The following is a 19,711-nucleotide window of genomic DNA, read 5'->3' as shown; positions in this document are numbered from 1 at the left end:
GGCGGGGCGCGGGGGCTCGCTGAGGCCGCCCTGCGGCGCCGGGGGCGTGCCCGGTTATTTCTGCTCAGGCAGGCAGCGGGGCAGCCCCGGCGCGGTCGGGGGGCGGGGGAAGATGGCGGCGTCCTTGTGGCTGAGCGGCGGCGGGGAGCGGCTGCTGCGGCTGCTGCGGGCCGGGCGCTCGGCGCTGGGCGCGGGGCTCTCCCTGCCCGCCCGGCCAGGATGGAGGCACCTGCACGGCACCTGGGAGCTGCTGGGTGAGTGGCGGGCTGGTGCCCTGCTCTGGGTGCGTCTGCGAGGAGAGAAGGTTGAGAGCGGGTGGCTGCGGCGGGTTGACCCTGGCTGGATGTCAGGTACTCAGCGGAGCTCCTCCACAGCTCCCTCCGCGAATGGGCAGGGAGAGAAAATACAGCAGGAGGTTCAGGTGCTGTGATAAGGACAGCGAGACACCACTACTCCATGACTGTCGTGGGTAGAGCAGACTCGATTTGGGGATATTGAGTTTACTGCCGATCAGAATCAGAGCAGGATAATGCAAAAGGGGGAAGAAAAACCCAAAACACCTTTCCTTCACCCTGCCCTGCCTCCTCCCTGCCGGCTGCGCAAGGAGACGGGAACGAGGGTTACGGTCGGTTCATCCCGTACTTGTAGTGCCGCTGCTCGGGGAGCGGAGCCGGAGCCCCTGCCCTGTTCCAGTATGGGCTCCCTCCCCGGGACACAGCCCTCCGTGAGCTGCTCCAGCGCGGGCTCCCTCCCGTGTGACACAGCCCTCCGTGTGCTGCTCCAGCGCGGGCTCCCTCCCGTGTGCCACAGCCCTCCGTGTGCTGCTCCAGCACGGGCTCACTCCCGTGTGCCACAGCCCTCCGTGAGCTGCTCCAGCCTGGGCTCCCTCCCCGGGACACGAACCTCTGCCCGTGAGCTGGGCAGGGGCACGGGGAGCTGCGGTGCCCGGGGGTTCCCGGGGTGGGGAGGCGAGCGGGGCCCGCGGTGTGCTGGGCACAGCTGGGCACAGCTGGGCAGGAGCCCCGGGAGCTGCGTGAGCCGCCCAGCACGGGGCTGTTTGCCTCGGTCTCTGGAGGCACTGAAAGCACATTGGGATGTGTAGGAGATGAGCTGGTAGGAGAACTCGGAGAGACATGTGAGAGTTATTAAAGGTCTAGAAAAGGAAGAAAGTGAAATCTACAGAGGAAAATAAAATTAAGCCTTCAAATATGAAAATATTTTGTTGTGGATAAGGAAAAGTTCTCGCCATTGAAAACAGGAATGCTTCTAAGTGGATGTATAGCTAAGCACTGAAAAAGAAAGTTTTTTTCTATTTGGTTATTTTGGTCCATGTTTGGTAATTCCACTACATTTTAGTCATCTTATTCTCCTGGTAATGTTTCATTTAATGTTTAAATTCCTGGTAATGGAGAAGGGTGTGTGATGTATTTTTTATGCAATTCTATTTGGTTTTTTAAGGGAAAACCAGAATTTATTGATTGCATGTCTGGCATCCTTTCCTACATAGAAGTCTAAGTGTGAGGTTATGACAGCACCCTTTCAAGATGTATTTTTCAGGATATCAGGCAGATCATTTACCCTTCCACGTTTTCCTCTGTCTCTAAGAGACGTGGGAAGAGTTATGCATCCTTAAATGAAATTTGATCTTTCCCTACTTGCTCTGTAAGTTACAACTTGTAAACATTTAAGCAGTGATCAAGTGCATTGTCATGAGGTCCTGGTGTGATGCTGAGCATGAAGAACCTGAACTCTTTGAGATTTAAGTGCACTTACAAAACAGTGAGCTTTCATTAAACTTGTGTAATAGAACTCAGTGGTAGTTCAGAGACAGTTTCATCACCTTGACATCCTCTTCTTTCCAGCACTGTTGCCTTTGCTACTTTGCAGTATGAAAATCTTTTCCTTTGTAAAACCTGCTGTGTGTGATACAGGGAAGTCTATCCCTTTCTTGAAATAAATGTTATTTATTTCCAGTTTTTATTAGAAAAAGCTTGCTTCTTTCTACATATAATAGTATGCAAATATAATATAATGCATGATAAACTGCTTCTGAATTGGTCTTAATATTTAACTCCTTAAAGAACTTTGTCTACAGTTCTCCCAGACAGGTTGTGTTTTTTATGTTGAGACTACTTAATTTATAGCGGGAATTAAATTTCTAAATTTGGATAGGCGAGTGACTAATATCTTTTAATTCCTTACAGTAAGCTTTAAAGTGTTAGGGTGGGTAGATCACAGCTTTAACTCATTCAGGCTTTCCTCATTCAACCCTTCTTAGTGTACTTACAGCTTTCCAAGGTGGTGTGTATTTTAGTGATACCATTTTTCTTAACTTCATTGTTGCTTCTAAAATTAAAGATGAGAAGTCATAAATTCCCTGGTAAAATACAACTCATTTGGACATAAAATTCACCCTTGGTTCCTAGTTTGACAATGTAAGTTTAAGTAAATTTTATTTTAGCATTGCTTTTATTTCTCTGCTTTTCTGTTTCTGAAAAAGTCACTATTTGAACCACTATTGGTTCATGTGGATCTAGTTTATCAAGTCACATGAATTTTTTTGTTTCTTTCTGTGTTTCTGTCCTTGCTTGTGGTGCTGGTCAAGGAAAAGTTGTTTTGCATGATTAAAACAATTAATTCGGAATGTAATTCCTAGTTGCTGGTCACAGAGAAATAGGAAAAAGAGAAGATAGAATAGCATGACCTCTTTATGTTAAAGTCTGTCAATTTTTCTTTATTTTTAATGTTTCATAATCTTATAATTGGTGTTAAGTTGCTGTACATTTTTCAACTCTCTACTGACTGCAGAATGTGTGTAGGAAGTTATGAAATATCCTTCTGGTGGGACAGGTTAAATTTGCATTGAATGCCTTCATGGAGAGGGAAGGCAGCAGAAATGTTGCCAGACTCCCCAGATAAAATGTGTCACCAGGAACAAATTCTCTTCCATGCACAGAGAGATGTCTTTAAAATAGCAATCTCTTGTTTCTGTGGAGTTTGTTTGGGTTCTTTTTGAGTCTTCCTCCTTTCATATTCACATTTTTGAAGTGTAATAACACAGCTGCAGTTGACAGAGTAAAAATCAGTGGGTGGTGACTGGAAGTTCAGAAGTTTTACTTATGTTTTTAAATTCTGATCTGCCAATGAGCTTAGCCTTGGAGATTCTGTGCAAATTGCCAGAACTTTTTGCTGACCCACAGTTGCAAAGCAGCAATATTTACTTCCCAAGGTGCTTGTAAGGGCTGCCTGTACAGTGCAACTAACTTATGTAAATGCAGTGATTGCTTTCACTATCCCTTTTTTTAATTTAATGAAGGCAAATAATATCTGGTGGAGGTAACTCGACATTGTAAGGTTGCTTTACTTTGAGGAGGCACAGTGAAGCCTGGTTTGTGTATGATCCTTAAGTCAAAGGCAACTAAAACAGCTCTTAATTGCAACAGCACTCAACTTCTCTGAGCATGGGCCTCTCTGGAATAAGCATTAGATGGGTGCACAAGGTCCTGTCTTCTACTTTGTATCCAGCTTTATTTATCTGTCAGTTTCATGGCTAGGTGCTGCTGGAGTTCCTCTTCTGACTCTATGAAAGGACCAGAATGGATTGTATATTTTGTGGTACTTGCTCATAACATTGAAGGGAAAATGTTATTGTGGCACAAATTTGTTGCTCAGTTTTTGCATTTGTGCCAAAGTACAAAGCATATTCTGGGAAATGAATCAAGTAGCTCTTCATGGAAGAGAAATGTGAACCACTGTTCTTAAAAATTAATTTTTCCTCATTAAAAATGTGGATTATTTTCACTTTTTAAAATGAGGTCTGTCCACTAGTTCTCAGTAAACCTAGATATTTGTGGGATATGAGTTCAAAATAATGTTTTGATTGTCAGAGTCAGACTTGTCAAGTTAGACTAATGAAACTGAGAACACTTTGCATCCTATAATGTGTCATGTAATGTATAATGTTTCCTACATGTTGTTATTGAGAAATATTATTTTTGGGTAAATATGTATAGTACAAAACAATTGTTAACTCATACTTTAATTTGTCAATCATACTTCAAATGCTTATTTGGGAAATGAACACAGGTATGCATTCACATACATAACACAGTTCATTTTTCTGTTTGTTAGTCCTACATGAGAAATTGCAGGAAACTTTTTAAAGAAAATGCATGGAGGTAATTCAGATGGAAATTGTGAGTGTTACAAGGAACATTGTCTGGATACATTTCTAAGCATGGCAGTCATGAGTAATATTAAACTGAAATTACTGTGGAAAGACTGAGAAAAAAAAAGTGCATTTACTCATGCAGTCTTCTGGGAACATCAACCATGCAACTGAGCTCATTTCCACAAAACTCAAGTGGTTTTGATAGCATTATCCTGATTGTGTTGCTGTCTTGAGGACTTTAGGGAATAACTAACTTTCTGCTCTTGGTGCATTTTAAAATGTCAGGATCTTTGATGGCTGCTTAGGTCAGCAGAGGTTTGGTACAATGTTTCCATGTCACATTTAAAAAAAAATTATGGAGTGGTTTGGATTGGAAGAGACCTTTAAAGTCATCTAGTCCATCTCTCCTGCAATGAGCAGGGGCATTTCAAATAGACCAGGATGTTCAGAGCCCCATCCAACCTCCCAGTGATGGGGCATCCACCACCACTCTGGGCAGCCTGTTTCTATGTTTCATCTCTGTCATTGTAAAAATCTTCCTTACAGCCAGTCTAAAATTCAAGCCACTACCCCTTGCTCCGTTGCTGTGGGCTCAATTAAGAAGTCTGTCCCCATCTGTCTTAAAAACCCCTTTAGTAACTATTGAAAGACTGCAGTAAGGTCTCCCTGGAACCTTCTCCAAGCTGAACAACCTTGATGTCCTGGGTTGACTATACAATGCTTGACTTTCTTGATGTTTTTTTCATATAAGAGGGGCTTCTTCCCTCATCATTTTTGTGGCTGTCCTCTGGACCCCCTCCAACACATCCATGCCTTTTCTGTGCTGAGGATTCAGGAGCTGGATGCATTTCCCCAGGTGGGATCTCAGCAGACCAGAGAGGCAGAACCACTGCCCTTGACCTGCTGGCCACACTGATTTTTGTGTCCCAGGCTATATTTGCCTTCTGGGCTGTGAGCCACAACCTGCCACATCACAGCTTTTCATGTGCCAGTACCTTTAACAGATTTGTCACCAGTGTCCATGGGACCATTGAGATGATGACCACTACCTTGTAGATCCAACCCATTCCTCACCCACAGAACAGTCCACCTATCAAATCCTTCTTTCATCAATTTACAGAGAACAATGCTGTAGGTCCAGAGAGGTGACATCCATAGCCCTTCTTTGTGCACTGGTGCAGTCATTCTATCCCATGAAGCCACTAGTTTTGTCAGGCAGGACTTGCCCTTGGTGAAGCTGTTCTGGCTGTCCTGAATCACCTCCCTGTTCTTCATGTGCCTTAGCACAGCTTTTGGAAAAAAAAAAAAAGGGGGCAAGGAAAAAAAAAAACTTAGAAGAATTTTGAGCTGAAAAGCAGATAATAAGGAAAAACCTGAAAAATTATTAATTTCTAAGTTTTTTTTTTTTTTTAGCTGTTTCTGACTACTCCAAGCAATACAGCAACTAGGAGAAATGTGGTGTTGTTTGCTATAGAATGACAGCAATCCTTAATGCTGGGTATTAGAGGAAAGGGAATATGAAACAGAAATAAGCCTTGCCATTGTATACAATGTACCTTCTGTGTGTCTATTTCTGTTCTGTAACACAAGTTCAGACATAATGGTTCAAGAAAGAGCCTCAAAAATCAGGTACTGGAAAGCTGCTTTTACAAAATGGATCTAGAAATATTTTTTTTTTCATAAGTATATCTAAAAGTTCAGAAAAGTACTCTCCCTCATATTAATGTCCTTTTTGGTGTAGGGGATCAGGTGACAAGATGTGTAATTTCCTGTGAAGCCAAGCTCTGTGCTGTATCCTGCACTCTACCCTCAGAAGAATCCCACTAACATGGCACACAGTTGCTCTTACACAGTGCTGCTTCTGCAAATGAGTTTACTGAGCCAAGACAAAATCACTGAAACTTGAAATCAAGCAATTTCTACAAAGTAGATATAATTTTATAGTAAAAAGGATAAATAAACATTAACAAACTTAATCAGTGAAAGAGATGTGTCATCAGCATCCGCAGTTAACTGAGGAAAGAATTATACTGAAAAAGTACCTGTTGAGATAACCACATGCTTGTTTTGCAGGTACACCTGGTATCAAAGTTCTTATGCCTGCACTCTCTCCAACAATGGAAGAAGGAAACATCGTGAAATGGTTAAAAAAGGAAGGTAAGATAGCATTTTCTGTGGTCACATTTCTTTGTAATTTTTCAGCTATGTAAATCTACTCTGTGAAAATAAGATAATTCTTAATAAAGAAGACAAAAATAAGAGAAATAAAAAATAAGATAATTCTTCCTGGTTATAGATCAGTAATTCTTCCTGGTTATAGATCAGTATAGTGCTCTATAGTATAGATCAGTATTTTGAAGCAAAGTATTTGGTGTGGGGATGCTGTCATCATGAACTATACCTGCTTTGAAATTGTGCATTCTTGAAATGTTTTTTTGCTCCATTGTCTTCCAAAAGGTTGCATTGATCATATTTTTGAAAAATTTCCATTAGGCTCCTCCAGGGTGTGAGTGTGTGTGTGTGTGCTGTTTTTACTTCCCAGTTTTGTCATGCTGCTCAGTAGCTTTGGAAGTCTGAGAGCCATTGACTTTGGGGAGGGTCTCTTTCATTATTCTGCTGTGTTATGGAATACCATGAAAGATATGCTATTTTTGGAATATCTTTTCTAATATCTTAATTATAGTCTACAGTTAAAATTGAGAGAAATTGAGATTCCTTTCATAACCCTAATACCAAATGGGGAAATTTTTCCTAAAAGAACCCAAACTGAAAGCCAACCTCCTCATCCAAAAAAAGCCTGAACTTTGTGCTCTAACAACTATGTGCTGCTGCTAAAATATTTTGGAGCAACTGTATAAAAAGTCTGGATGAAAGTCAAGTTTTGCCTTCACGTAGGTTGTATGTAAATAAAAAATGATCTGTAGAAGAATCAGCGGTTCCTGTTCTGTCAGGAGACCTTTGTCCTGTTTACTCCTGCCCTGTCCCTTCTTCAATTTAGTATCAAACCTGAATTTTGACTTTAGTTTTGGATTCCAGATAGGTATTGTTCATTGTGCATTGTAGGCTTTTAGATAGCAGTAGGAATATATCTTGTTCACAGGCATTTTTAGATTTCCTGAAAAGATGAATACATCTGGAGAAAAGAAAATATGTTAAAGCTGATTATCTTTGACAGACACAATTTGGATAGCTAAAATGTTTTGACTATTGTGCCTAGATAAACCTTTTCCTTTGGCTTATCCTTGCAGGTGTTGGTACAGCTCCCATTGTTGTGTTACTGGAGAGTGTTGCTTTCCTACATTTTGAATACCTTTTGAGAGATAGCTGGAAGACAGCTTCTTGCTCCAGTAGTGGACTTGGCCTTTTGCTCATGAAACTTTTAGTAAGAATTTTGCAGAATTTACTGGGAACAATTCAGAAATTTATGTCAATAAAAAAAATTGCACCAGTGTTCTTGAAACTTGAAGCTTTAGTTAATAAAGTCCAAGATGATGCAGAGAGGAAAGAATGATCCAAAGTCCTTTTTATATTTGTTAGTTGTCAATTGTTGTAAAATTTAAATATCAACAATAGCTTGTTTTACAGTAATTATAGCATTCAAAATTGCAAGAGAAAACAAAGAAAGCATGGCAGGAGTTGAAGTAAATTCCAGTTTGCTCCCAACATGAATGAGTCCACTTTGCTCATTAAAAAAGTGTTACAATGTAAAAGCTATACAATTTTTTTCTCAGTCTTTCCACTAGCCTTCCACCCTAACACAAAAGAAAAAAAAAAAGCTTCACACCTATTTTAATTAAATTGCAGCCAAGTCTTAATTGATTATTAGATTTTGAAAGAAAACTATGTTAGTATTTTTATTGCTTGATTTTCTATTTAGAAAGAAGACCAAACCCAAATAGAGTATTTTGTCTTACTGGCCACGTCTATGACCATAATTAATTCCTATCAATACTTTTGTTTCCTCTAACAGTCTAGAGAATAAACATAAAGACATAATTAAGATGAATTTTGAAGAAAATAGTGATTTAATGTTTACATTTAAGGAGTGCTCTTAACTACTTAATTCTCTAGAGTGTTTGCCATGTAAAATCAGTGTTAATGCTATGAATGTTTGACAATCTGATGTCCAAGAAAATAAATATTTTTAAGCAGTTGACAGAAGCAAGCTGCTTGCATACAAAATGTTTTTTTCCCACTGTATAACCAGAAGGGGTCAGTATAATACTATGTTGATAGTCTTTCTGTTCTTTGTGTAAGTCTCAGATGTTTTCATTTCATGGTTTCACAGGATGGACAGATAATTTCACTACTACAGAAGGGAGGGCACTGAATTTAATTGATAGCTTTACTTTTCCTCCTCATTGTTAATGCAGTTTCATGTTGATTCCTGTGGGTAATAAAGTCATTCTCACAATGAGAAAACTGTTTTTAAAAACTTGTATTTATTATGTATGAATTTAACGTTGATGAAAGCTGGTAGACTGACAGCCCAGGAGACCAAAATCCTCTTGTTAATGTGGGCAGAAAACAGAATATACAACAGTGCTGGCAGCATCCACATGCAGTGCAACTCTGCTACCTTTTGAGACATCAGCTCCAGGGACTTCAGTATCTATTCAGTCAACTCTGATTTTATTTGCAACATTAAGAAATGCTGTTTGTATCTTGTGATTTGGATACTTGTCTGTCAGTAGTTCAACAGAGCACCAAGGCTACTGGATGCCAATTGGATTTCCTGGAAGGAAACTCTGCTTCAGTAGAGATCCTAACCATTCAGCTTAGCTATGGGAATTCAGTCATTAAAACCAAATCACAAACAAATGAAGAAACAAAAAAACCCCCCCAAAAAAAAATAAACAGAAAACCTGAACCCCACACAAAATTTTTCAAGGGCATTGTATATATAATTTCAGAGAGCTTTGGTTCAGGCAACTTCTGTTGCAAACACTGCTTGGTTTAAAGTGTAAAAGCAAAGATATGGTTTGCAAAAGTGTTCTTTCAAATCCTAATTATTGGGAAAGCTGATTTGTAATTGGCATGAACCTGGGCATTGATTAGGAGCTATTAAAAATATTGTAATCTCTAATGAAAGTAACTGTGATCCTATCTATTGCACTTGGGTGTTGAAACAGGTACAGGACTTGAATGCTGCTCGGAAGTAGATTCTTACCCTGCATTTATTCAATTGCCTTTCAATTTTGTGGTAACTTTGTCTGCAGCAATGAAAGGAAAATTTAGACAAAGGTAGTGGAAAAGTGGTTTATCCAGTTCTCAGAAGACTTCCTTGCCCTCCCTGTGCAAGATGAAGTTAGTTTTCCGGGAACAGCTTCAGGTACCCAAGTTGAGGTGTGACATGTGACAAACACACGGATGAAGGTATTTGCTTGGCTGGCCCACCCTGCTGGAGATACTGCTGTTGGTCTCTGAGAACTGAGATTTCTTTTTAATGGTGCAGAACACTTAGAGTCTGATGGCAGATTAAAATACAGAGTTAACTTCCTTTCTGCTTGCCAGTCTTAGCTCTGTAAATTAGAGAATTTGCCCAACAATTTGATTTAACAACTGAGAAGTACTTGCCTAATGATCTGATATATGGCCTACTTGAATTAATGATCCAGTGAAATTAAAACACTCGTATAGAGCCTAGAGTTTTGATTTCCTCTTATAAACTGTTCATGCTCTAGTTATTGCAAAGTGGAATGTGGCTGTTAGAGTATTACATTAAAAAGATGAAGTATATTTCTCTACCAATTTCTGTAATAGGAACGTTTATGACTTAAAAACTTTGTAGGTAACTGAGCTTTTGATGTTTTTATTCAGCACCTCATTTTCCTTTTCTAATTCATGCAGTCCTGAAACAGGAGATGTTTTTTTTTTTATAGTGTTGTTTCTTACCTAAATGTAGGTGGTAACCTGCACTAGGTTTTAATTCTGCTCCTTAAGCACAATGGAGTGATATCTGCAGTTCAGCTAAATGCTTAGACAGGTAATGCTGTTGTAGTGTTTCTGGTAATGGGGAAATATTAGAATTTTACTTTATGTGGAATTGTAGGCGTGCTTTAGGCTTGTATGTCTCTATAAGGAAAAAAAGCTGGTTTTTGTTGGAAGGCAAAACATACAACTACCTAACAGTTTTTAATGTAATATCAGTTTTAGTGTTGGACATCTAGTCAGTATTGATTTGTTGAAATAATCCAGACACATAATATCTTTATCATCTGCTAGCAGATACAGATATTCTTCAAAAGCAGAGGAAAACTATGCTTCAGAATTAATCTTGGATTTGTGTAATGTAGCAAAAGCAATTTCTAGCGCTTGTGCATATTTTTATTTCACTTAGTAAGTATGAATGAATGCTTGAAAAGACCTTTCTGAACTGTATAGGAGATTAAGCAAGCTTCCAGCTGTGCTTTCCCAAAGACATTAAAATTCCTGAGGTTTATTTGAATTTTTTTAACAGTGTAGACACCAGTTACTGAACTATGATACCATTGTCCTAAGCAGTTTTAGATAGCGTGCTCTGACTGGTGTCTAGCAGTGAATATGGAAGGCTCAGTATTTTATTCATGGCAGTGCTACTGAGTATGGGGTTCTGAAAATAAATTTTGGAGTGATGATTACTTATTGAAAAGATTGTACTTCCCCTTAGAAAGTCTGCTGAAAACATCAGTACTGGGAACATGTCAGTGTTCTGTCACAGCAGCTTGTGATTCTTGAATCTTGGTGATTTTATTTGGAAAGGAGAGATACAATATGATAAGTTTTGATGGGGGATCAACTAGCTATAAAACTTATTAAGGAATACAAAATAACTGTATTCTATGGTGAATATCTATCTTCCATGGTTAAACAAATCTGAAAGGAAGTTTAGGGTAAGTATTCTTAAGTTCTGTTGTATTTTGCAGGTGACACAGTGAATGTTGGAGATGCATTGTGTGAAATTGAAACGGACAAAGCAGTGGTTACCATGGAATCAAGTGATGATGGCATATTGGCTAAAATACTGGTAGGAATCCTGGATTTCTCACTAGGGTGTTATAACTTCAGACTGTTGTTTAGCATATTGCCTCAAAAACTAGTTTAGATAGCTGAATTTCTGCTCAGCCTTCAGAAATATGCACTTGCTTGTATTCCTGGAGAGAAATAATTGCCCCATTTGTGCCATGTGTGTACCAGACTATTGGTACATGATTCTGTATATATTTAATGGATTTTCACTTAAGTTGTTGTTTTGTATGTTTTACACCTGGTGAATTATGTCCACAAAATGTTGTAGTTTATGACACCTCTTATTCTGAGTTATAGGAAAACAGTTAACAATCAGTAGGAATATGGAATTTTGGGTGGTGCTTTACCCAGGATGTGTCATCTCTCTGCTAGGTTGTCTTGTGCTAGTCATTCAAGGTGGCATGTTATACAACATGGGCTGACCCAGAGAACAGTTCTTGGAGTTAATAATTTCCCCTATCAAAATTAGTTTGATTAAGCTTAATAGAAAGAACAAGAACTGGCATGAGTAGGAAATTTTCTGAAGCAGTCTCAGCTGGTGGTGTCTTGCAGCTGTTTCTTCTCTCCCTCCACTATAATTAAACAACATGGTGAATTGCAAGAATTTGGGAAAAAATGAATAAAAATGAGAGATGAGTATTTCAGTAAATATTATGTCATCTGGTTAGGGAGGTCTCATCTAGGGCACATCTATCCATGAGTTGTGGATCACATAATTGTACAAATTAGGCATGCTGGTATTAATTGCAGTCCAGCTACTTAGGAAACAGCAGAATGGGAACAGGCACAAACTGGTTCCTGGAACCATGAGAAAATTCTACCCTATGCCCAGTCAGACATGTGTTTGGGCTGCTATTACAAGAGCTTTTTGGATTGGTATATTTGACTTCCAATCTCTGCTACAGCTGCATTTTCTTACATCAGCATGTATTTGCACAGTTATCCTTTGCAAAAACAGAAAAGGGAGAGTAGTTTCCTCTGTGGCAGCATTTGAAAAGTGATGTTCTGTTTGGTATCTTCCTTTTTTTGTATAAGCAAAGGCAACATCCTTTGCAAAAGTGAAAGTCTTGAGATAGATAGGGGGCTGAGATAGAGGGAGGAGAGGGGATGTAAGATAGAACTCAGCTGGAAATGAAGTCTGTCAGGGCTTACAAAAACTCATTAGTCTTGAATTCTGCAGGATAACTTGTATTTAAGCACTACTGTATTTAAAACAAAAGTTTTTAAAATACTTTTCCTTCTTTTAATTGTGTTGCTAAATTTGTGTTCAACTATGGAAGAACACATTTACTAGGTTTCAGAGGATCTCTTCTGCCATGCCAGGATGAAGTCTCACATCAGACGTATTTTTTAATCTGTGTTTAGTCTCCATGTAGTTATTTAAATAATTGCTGGGCAATGCTTTCACTATTTTTAAATCTCTCTCCTTCAGTTTTGAATGTTTCTGAAAATCAGTTTGCCTCTGCATTTGCAGTCACTGCTTTGTTAGATAGTGTGAGGGGAAGATACAGGGATTCTCTCTGTCAAAAGTATTAAAGACTTAATCCTAGAGAGATTAAATTGAAGTTTGCTTAGTTTCTTTGATAGTAATCCATGATGGCTACAAGTAACATTAGTATTTCAGAAGCTGTGGGGGTTTTTTGTTTCCTGTCTTGTATTTCAAATGCATTGCAAATTTCAAAATTTCTCTGGGCATTGCTCTTGTGGCACATTTTTGATAGATCAAAGCCAGACTCTGCAGCAGCTAGATGATATCAGTGTCATGGAGCAGTGACATTCAGCCTTAGTTATATCTATATGATGCAGTAACAATCCAATGCCAAGAGCTGAACCTGAGGAGATGCCAGGAGGTAGAAATAACTATAACATCTTCCAGAATAAGGGAGGAGAGGCAGCTTTGTTGGGGTAACATGAACAGATCATTATGCAAACCCAGTTTTTAATGGATTCTTTTAATCCCTGGAATCTAGAAATGGTGGGCCTAAGAGTGAGAGTACAGGATAGACAGGCTCTTATTCCAGTTTCCTAAAAAGTACAGAGAAAACCTGATGTTTCAGAAACTAAAATAACTAGAGAGCAATAAGGTCAGAAATTTTCAGACTTTTTTTTTCTCCAGTGTGTGATCCTTGGTTGTCTTTCTGCACTATCTGTGGATATTTCTGCTCTGTATTAGGTGTTCAGTAGATGTTTGTGTAAGGCTTATAAAATGAGCTGTGCCAGGTTTGTGGACGGGGTGATGATTACTTATTGAAAAGATTGTGCTTCTAAGGGCCACTCAGAAGTTTCACACGTGATGTAGTTACTGGGAATTTAAAAATGTTTTGTGCCTCTGAGCTATCATCTGGCTGGATTTCACTCACTTCCTAAAGAAATGAGACAAAAGTGTGTGCCTTTGATGCCAGCTACAATTCTGAACCATCCTGACAGAGTTCAGTATGGCAAACTTGGGTCAGATGAGCACACTGTCTGCTTAACGCTTTGGGTTTTGCATTTAAAGACAGGAGGTTCATTAGGTAAAATTAATTCAACTTCTGTAACCCTTCTTGGTTTTTCTTGACTGTATAATCTGTGTATGGTTTAGGAAGAACAGGCTAACAGTAAAATAGAAACTCATGCATATATATTTCTTCTCTGTCTGAATAGGTCCTTTAATGATCACATCTGATTCAATGTAAAATGCAGTAAAAGATTAAATAACTGAATGAAATATTAGAAGGGTAATTTCAGAATGATGACTATTCAGTTGAGTTGCTTCTTAAATTAACACTGATTTTTTTTCCCTAAAATATGGTTCAATTTGGAACATAACAGATGATGAATGATTGTTTAAGAACTGTAATTAATTGTTGAGGAATAGACTTCGAGCAGGTACTGGGTGTGCAGGTGCAGGTTTTTCCCTGGGTGGGGAATGTGGTGGGGACACCAGAAAAGGGGCTTTTACTGGGTGCTGATCCTTTGCACAGCAAAGGGCACAGGGACCTGTGGCACCAGGGACTGGACACTGGGACACAGCAGGAGCCAAGGACTCAGTAGGAAGACCCCAGACTGAAGGTATGAAAGCATGGGAATTCCTTTTATTGTGGTCCCTCCCCAGAGGCACCAGCTTGAGCTGGTTTTGTGATACTGGGCCACAATTTAAATTGCTTTAGGGATCCAGGTGTCTGAGATTCTGCTGTGGAAAACCCAGGTCAATCTGGTGAGGAAGACCTGTTTGAATGTGGGAGCAGGGTTTGCAGGGAGCCAGGTCAGGCACCCATGAGGTTACTGGAGCCACCCACTTTGAAGGGGCTTTGGTCCCTCCTCATGTGGTGAGACTGATTGCCAGAATGGCTCCTGGATGGTCGGACAGGGAAGTTTCCCTAACATTAGTATCTGTTACCTTTTTGTCATTCATGACCTAAATAAGAATTGGTATGGAAAATACTTTGTATAAAAATTCCACTGCAGAATGAGCCAGTGCAAGTTCAGTCTCTTTTTCTTCCAGTGGAGGAAATAAACATTTACTTCAGTGTATATTTGTTAGTGACTAAGGCACTATGGTGCAGTGGCAGAAGCCCCAAGGGAATTTTACTTCTCTGTTCACTTTATCTCCAATTTTTTCTCCCTGTCATGGTCACCTGTGCTTTGTTGGTTTGGTAGCAAAGCTAGGATGTTTTTGACTCTTCTTGGCTACATAGAATCGTTGAATGTTTTAGCTTGTAAGAGTCCTTAAAAATCATCTTGTGCCAGGGATGCCATTCACTAGATCAGGTTGTGCAGGGCCCCATCCAACCTGGCTCTGAACGCTTCCAGGAATAGGGCATCCACCACCCTCACAGGCAACCTGCTTTTCCACCTTTGAGTGAAGCATTTCTTTCTAATCTAAACCTCTCTGATTGTAAAACCATTGCCCCTTGTCCTGCCTGTATAAAAAGACCCTCTCCCTCCCTTTTATAAGACCCTCTAAAGCACTGGAAGGTTGCTGGAATGTCTCTCCAAAGCCTTCTCTTCTCCAGGCTCAGCAAGCCCATCTCCCTCAGCCTGTCTTTGTAGGAGAGGTGCTTCAGCCTTCTGGTTATCTTTGTGGCCCTCGTCTGGACCCACTCTGAACAGGTCCATGGGTTGTTGAGGACCCCAGACCTGGACACAGCACTCCAGGTGGGCCCTCACAAAAATGGAGTAGAGGGGCAGAATCATCTCCCTCACCCTGCTGGCCAAAGTCCTGCGTTTGCCTTTCTGGGCTGCTAATCCACACTGTTAGCTTGTGTCCAGCCTCTCATCCCAGTACCCTAGAGTCCTTCTATTTATTTCAGCTCTTTCTGCATCTGAGATTCTAGGGTTCATTGAGGTTTATGCAGAGGTTTTCTTATTGTGAGTAACAAAAATGTAGCAGTGACTCAAAAATCCAGGAGATGAGAAGTTAAGCAAAATTGTAACAATTTTTCTTTTTTTTATTCTAGTTCTGAGCTGCAAAGGCTGTGTGTATAAAAAGTTACTTTGATTTCTGAGTGCTAGCTTTAGGTGTATGAGGTTTGGGGCATACTTTAATGTTCTTCTCCTTATAACAGCAATTATAATTAATTTCAGTCTTGAAATATCTTATTTTTAGTAGCAATAAAATAGGATATATCTTACTGATGAATTGTTGTTAATATGCCTGAAACTTTGAAGTCTAATGGTTTTAGTCATATCAGAGCAGACAGTGTAATATGTAACTTCATGTTCTTAATTTAGGTGGAAGAAGGAAGCAAAAATGTTCGCTTGGGCTCACTAATTGGTCTGCTGGTAGAGGAAGGCCAGGACTGGAAGCAAGTTGAAATACCAGCTGATGCTGGAAGTCCACCTTCTGTGGCTCCACCAGCACCTGCACCTGCCTCAGCTCCTGCAGCTCCTTCAGTTTCAGCCCCTCCTAAACTGCAGCATCAACCTGGGAAATTGCAGTAAGTTTCTATGTTTGTTGTGACATGGAACTCTTCATTAGATCAGAAGAACTGAACCAAAAAATACTTTTTGTCCCTTTTTACCTAGTAGCTGTTATTTTGAGAGTGTTTCAGTATGAGTGAGAAGATAAACCTTGCAGGCCTAGACTATTTCTTTGCTCATAAGCCCAGTAAGTCAATTCAAACAGCATAATGCTAATAGAATTAAATGTACTTATATTCTGTCCTGCAGTTAAATTATGAAGGATACTAAGCTTACAGTTTGGAAAGAAGTTGTGCTAATACAGGATGGACAATAATGCTTATGCATCAGATGCCAGGTGTACCTGTGACTTGTTTTCTATTTATTTGAGGAGAAAAAATAAAGAAATGGCACACTCCAAAGTCCTTACAAGCTCTTGCATTTTTGATATTGGAAAAATATTATTCTAATATTTTCATAACAGTGGAGTGCAAAAAACTTAAACCAGTCAGTTTATGTGCTCTTTGTTAGTTTGGTTTGGATCTGTTGGTATTCTAAGCATTGCAAACACCTTGGAGGAGGTGTCAGTTCCAGGGTGTTAGTCCGGTAGCAATAATCTATAATCACTTTGTGTCCCAGGATATATCCTGTTTGGAGGTATCACTCCTTATTTGTGCTTATGTTTTTTTTCTCCCAAACCTCATTAGCTTTTCTGTCTGCTGGTTTGCTGTGTTCTAAATGCTGCCAACATCTAGGCTTTTCTCATGCAGGTGGATGGCAGCTGAGGTCATTGCCCAGGTATTACCTGCAGCAGGAGGATGATCCGCAAAAGGATCCTTGGAAGGATTATGTCTTTCATTTTAGTACCAAAGAACAGAAGTGCTGTTTCACTGCAACTCTTAGAGATGTATCAGCATGTTTGGAACCAAATGATCACTTATGACATGGGGTTTTTTTGGCAAGGGCTTAATGGACTATTCTTAAAATTCAATGAGGTGCAAATATAGTCTCCTTTGGGAAATAATGAATAGGGGATTTTTGTGGAAAGAGTTGAAACCAAGTATTTATTCTTTTACGAGTGTGTTGTTGTTTTGTATTTAAGAATTCTAAAACATATTCTCTAGATGTTGGCTTTTCTCTTCATTTCAGAAAGCAAATCATATTAAGATGCACTGGTTACTCTGTACCAGTGTGCTGTGCTTTGTAGCTGACCAGAGAGAAATGTAGTTTCTCGTGATGTACATCAAGGAAATAAGCTAATCTTGCTATTTAAATAATTTAAATTTTCCCCGTTATTTCTTCAGGGTTCGTTTGAGTCCCGCAGCTCGCAACATTCTGGAGACACACGGACTAGATCCAAGCAATGTTACACCTACTGGGCCTCGAGGAATCTTCACTAAAGAGTATGTAGAGAATTTGGTAAACCTACAACTTTTGATATTAGAGTAACCTCCATAAGATGAAAGCTTGCTTATTAAAAAAGCCATGTCTTTGTTCCATTTTTTGCTGTGGACAGGTATAGTTAAACTTGAAAAAAATCTGTTGAAAAGATAGGGAGAATGGATTCGGCAGTATTTGAAGAAGGCCTTAATTAGAAAAAAAAACAAAACACATATTTGTATTTTTTAAGTTCCATCTTAGCTGTGTGGTACTGCTGTCACATTTCCTGCAGCTCAGCCTAATGGTGCCTATTGCCTCCTAAGCAGCACTATTAGCTACCACTGTGGAGCTCAAGAATTTTACTTCCCAAGATGCACACAGAGCCCAAATAAAAGCCGGTTTTCTGGTATTTTTTTCAACTCCTTTTCTTGAGGGAGTTCAGATCTTTTTTTTTTTTTTTTTTTTTCCTGTAGTTGTGTTCTGAAATCTGTGAGAATTTTAATTTTTTTTCCTATTTTTATTAGGCTGGGGAAAGCAATGAAGTGTAATGATAAGAAATTCCAGAATTCTGTTTTTCTCCCATTTTTCTTTCCTCACTATGTTTTAAAACATGTTTGTTTACCAAGGTGTGGTTTGTTATGAACTAGTAGTTTTTTATACCTTTTTGAGTATTGCAATATAATGATTGGCACTCAAGCCTTTGAGTGAGAAAATTGAGTACAAAAACATGTGGTAGATTTGGTGCATTTAGCCTTGAAATGATGCATTCTCTTCACATGAGTATGTATGTTATTGGCAGTGAGGATTTTGGCAGAAATAAATATTTTTGTTCTCAGGAAAATTATTTCTTTTGACAAATACCATCATTCACTTACACAGACTTTGCTGGCTACTGTTATTTTAGTTCCATTCAGAGACAACCAGGACCAGGTCAGTGTAACTTGAAACTGGAGCCAGAAAAGTGGCTGACAGTTTTTCAAAACCTTTTTTTCCTTATGACCTTTGGCTGAATTGAGATATAATAAGGAATTGAATAGGTAGAATATGCTATGTAACAGCAAATCATCAGAGAGAGTTCTTTCTTAGTTATGTAAGTGTAATGGTAATTTATGATGTGTAATGAGGCTGTGGCAGGTGGAAACCCTCTAGGACTTTGAGCTAACAAATTAACACTTCCTAGTTGTCATGGAGATCTAGCAAAGATTTTTCTGTAGTTATGAGAATTGTCTAGCAAAATAATTTCTTTTTAAAACTGTTTTTTTCATGCAAAAGATTTGACTATGAAATGTCAGTTTAAGATGAACAATGTCTGGGGTTTTTTAACCATTCTTTTGAAATGGGGTTAATTTTTCAGATGCCTACAGACTGTTATTATATTCAGTTTGCAATGAAATGTGCAGATTTTTATAGAGAGCTGCTGTAGATATTCAGGGAAATATTTCCTTTGCTGCACTCACCAGACTACAAGAAAGAAAGATAGCAAGTTACATAAGCAAGCAAGATTCTTTCCCCCAACTTTCTGTCTTTAAATTTAGTTCACTGTAAAACTCGCAACAGCAGTTGGAACTTCCACTCTACTGGTGTTCTCTGTCATGACCCTCTCACTTAGTAGGCCAATACTTTATTTTATTGATCTGGATACTTTTATTTATATTTCTCTTATGTGTCTGTTCAAGGTTGAATTACTGTTGTTTTTTTCCTGCCTGTTTTGTTGTTGGTTTTGCGTGTGATTTCATTTTTTTTCAGGAATGCCAGAGGTTTTTTCTTTGTTATTTCTAATATCCTCATATATCACTTAATATAATTTTGTTCAAAAATGTCCTAGAAATGTCCTAGAAAATTGGTGTGCCAGTACAAAGTAACTCAGATATTCTGTCTAAGATTATACCATGTTTCTACTCATCAGCTCAGACACTGTTTGGGAGGGCTGTATTAAAATGGATTGTTTCAGCTACCACTGCCCTTTCCCATTCTATTTCATAGTGGTCTAGAGATTTATAAATGTAGCCATGAAGAGGCTGGTTATTGAGAACTGTGCTTTTCTGAGGCCCTGTTGCTCCCAGCTGTTAAGTCAGAGTGTCTTGGGATCTCTGAGCTGCTCAGGCATTTTCAGCTTGCAGAGAACGCACAGCACACCCATGGAGTGCTGTTTTTTCTGGAGATGAAATCCATGTGTATGTATGGAGTATGAACTGACCCTGGGATTTCTGCTGTGTGCAATTTGTTACCTGCTATATGGGAGGAATGAGTTCCTTCTACAATGATAGTGCA

General features: G+C 39.2%; 1 protein-coding gene across 1 annotated transcript in view; it reads left to right on the top strand.

The window, feature by feature from the left end:
• The first annotated feature begins 132 nt into the window (after positions 1 to 132).
• Positions 133 to 19,711, top strand: part of PDHX (pyruvate dehydrogenase complex component X) — a 33,294-nt gene continuing 13,715 nt past the window's right edge. Inside the window, exons 1-5 of the mRNA XM_058026053.1 lie at positions 133 to 254; positions 6,245 to 6,328; positions 11,077 to 11,177; positions 15,893 to 16,098; positions 17,365 to 17,463. Coding sequence (XP_057882036.1) covers positions 6,268 to 6,328; positions 11,077 to 11,177; positions 15,893 to 16,098; positions 17,365 to 17,463 — 467 coding nt within the window. The 5' untranslated portion in view covers positions 133 to 254; positions 6,245 to 6,267. The remainder of the gene's footprint in view (positions 255 to 6,244; positions 6,329 to 11,076; positions 11,178 to 15,892; positions 16,099 to 17,364; positions 17,464 to 19,711) is intronic.

The sequence above is a fragment of the Melospiza georgiana genome, chromosome 6 (assembly GCF_028018845.1).
Source record: "Melospiza georgiana isolate bMelGeo1 chromosome 6, bMelGeo1.pri, whole genome shotgun sequence".
Lineage (NCBI taxonomy): Eukaryota > Metazoa > Chordata > Aves > Passeriformes > Passerellidae > Melospiza > Melospiza georgiana.
Note: the sequence above shows the minus strand (reverse complement) of the source record. Positions and strands in the feature narration are given on the sequence as shown.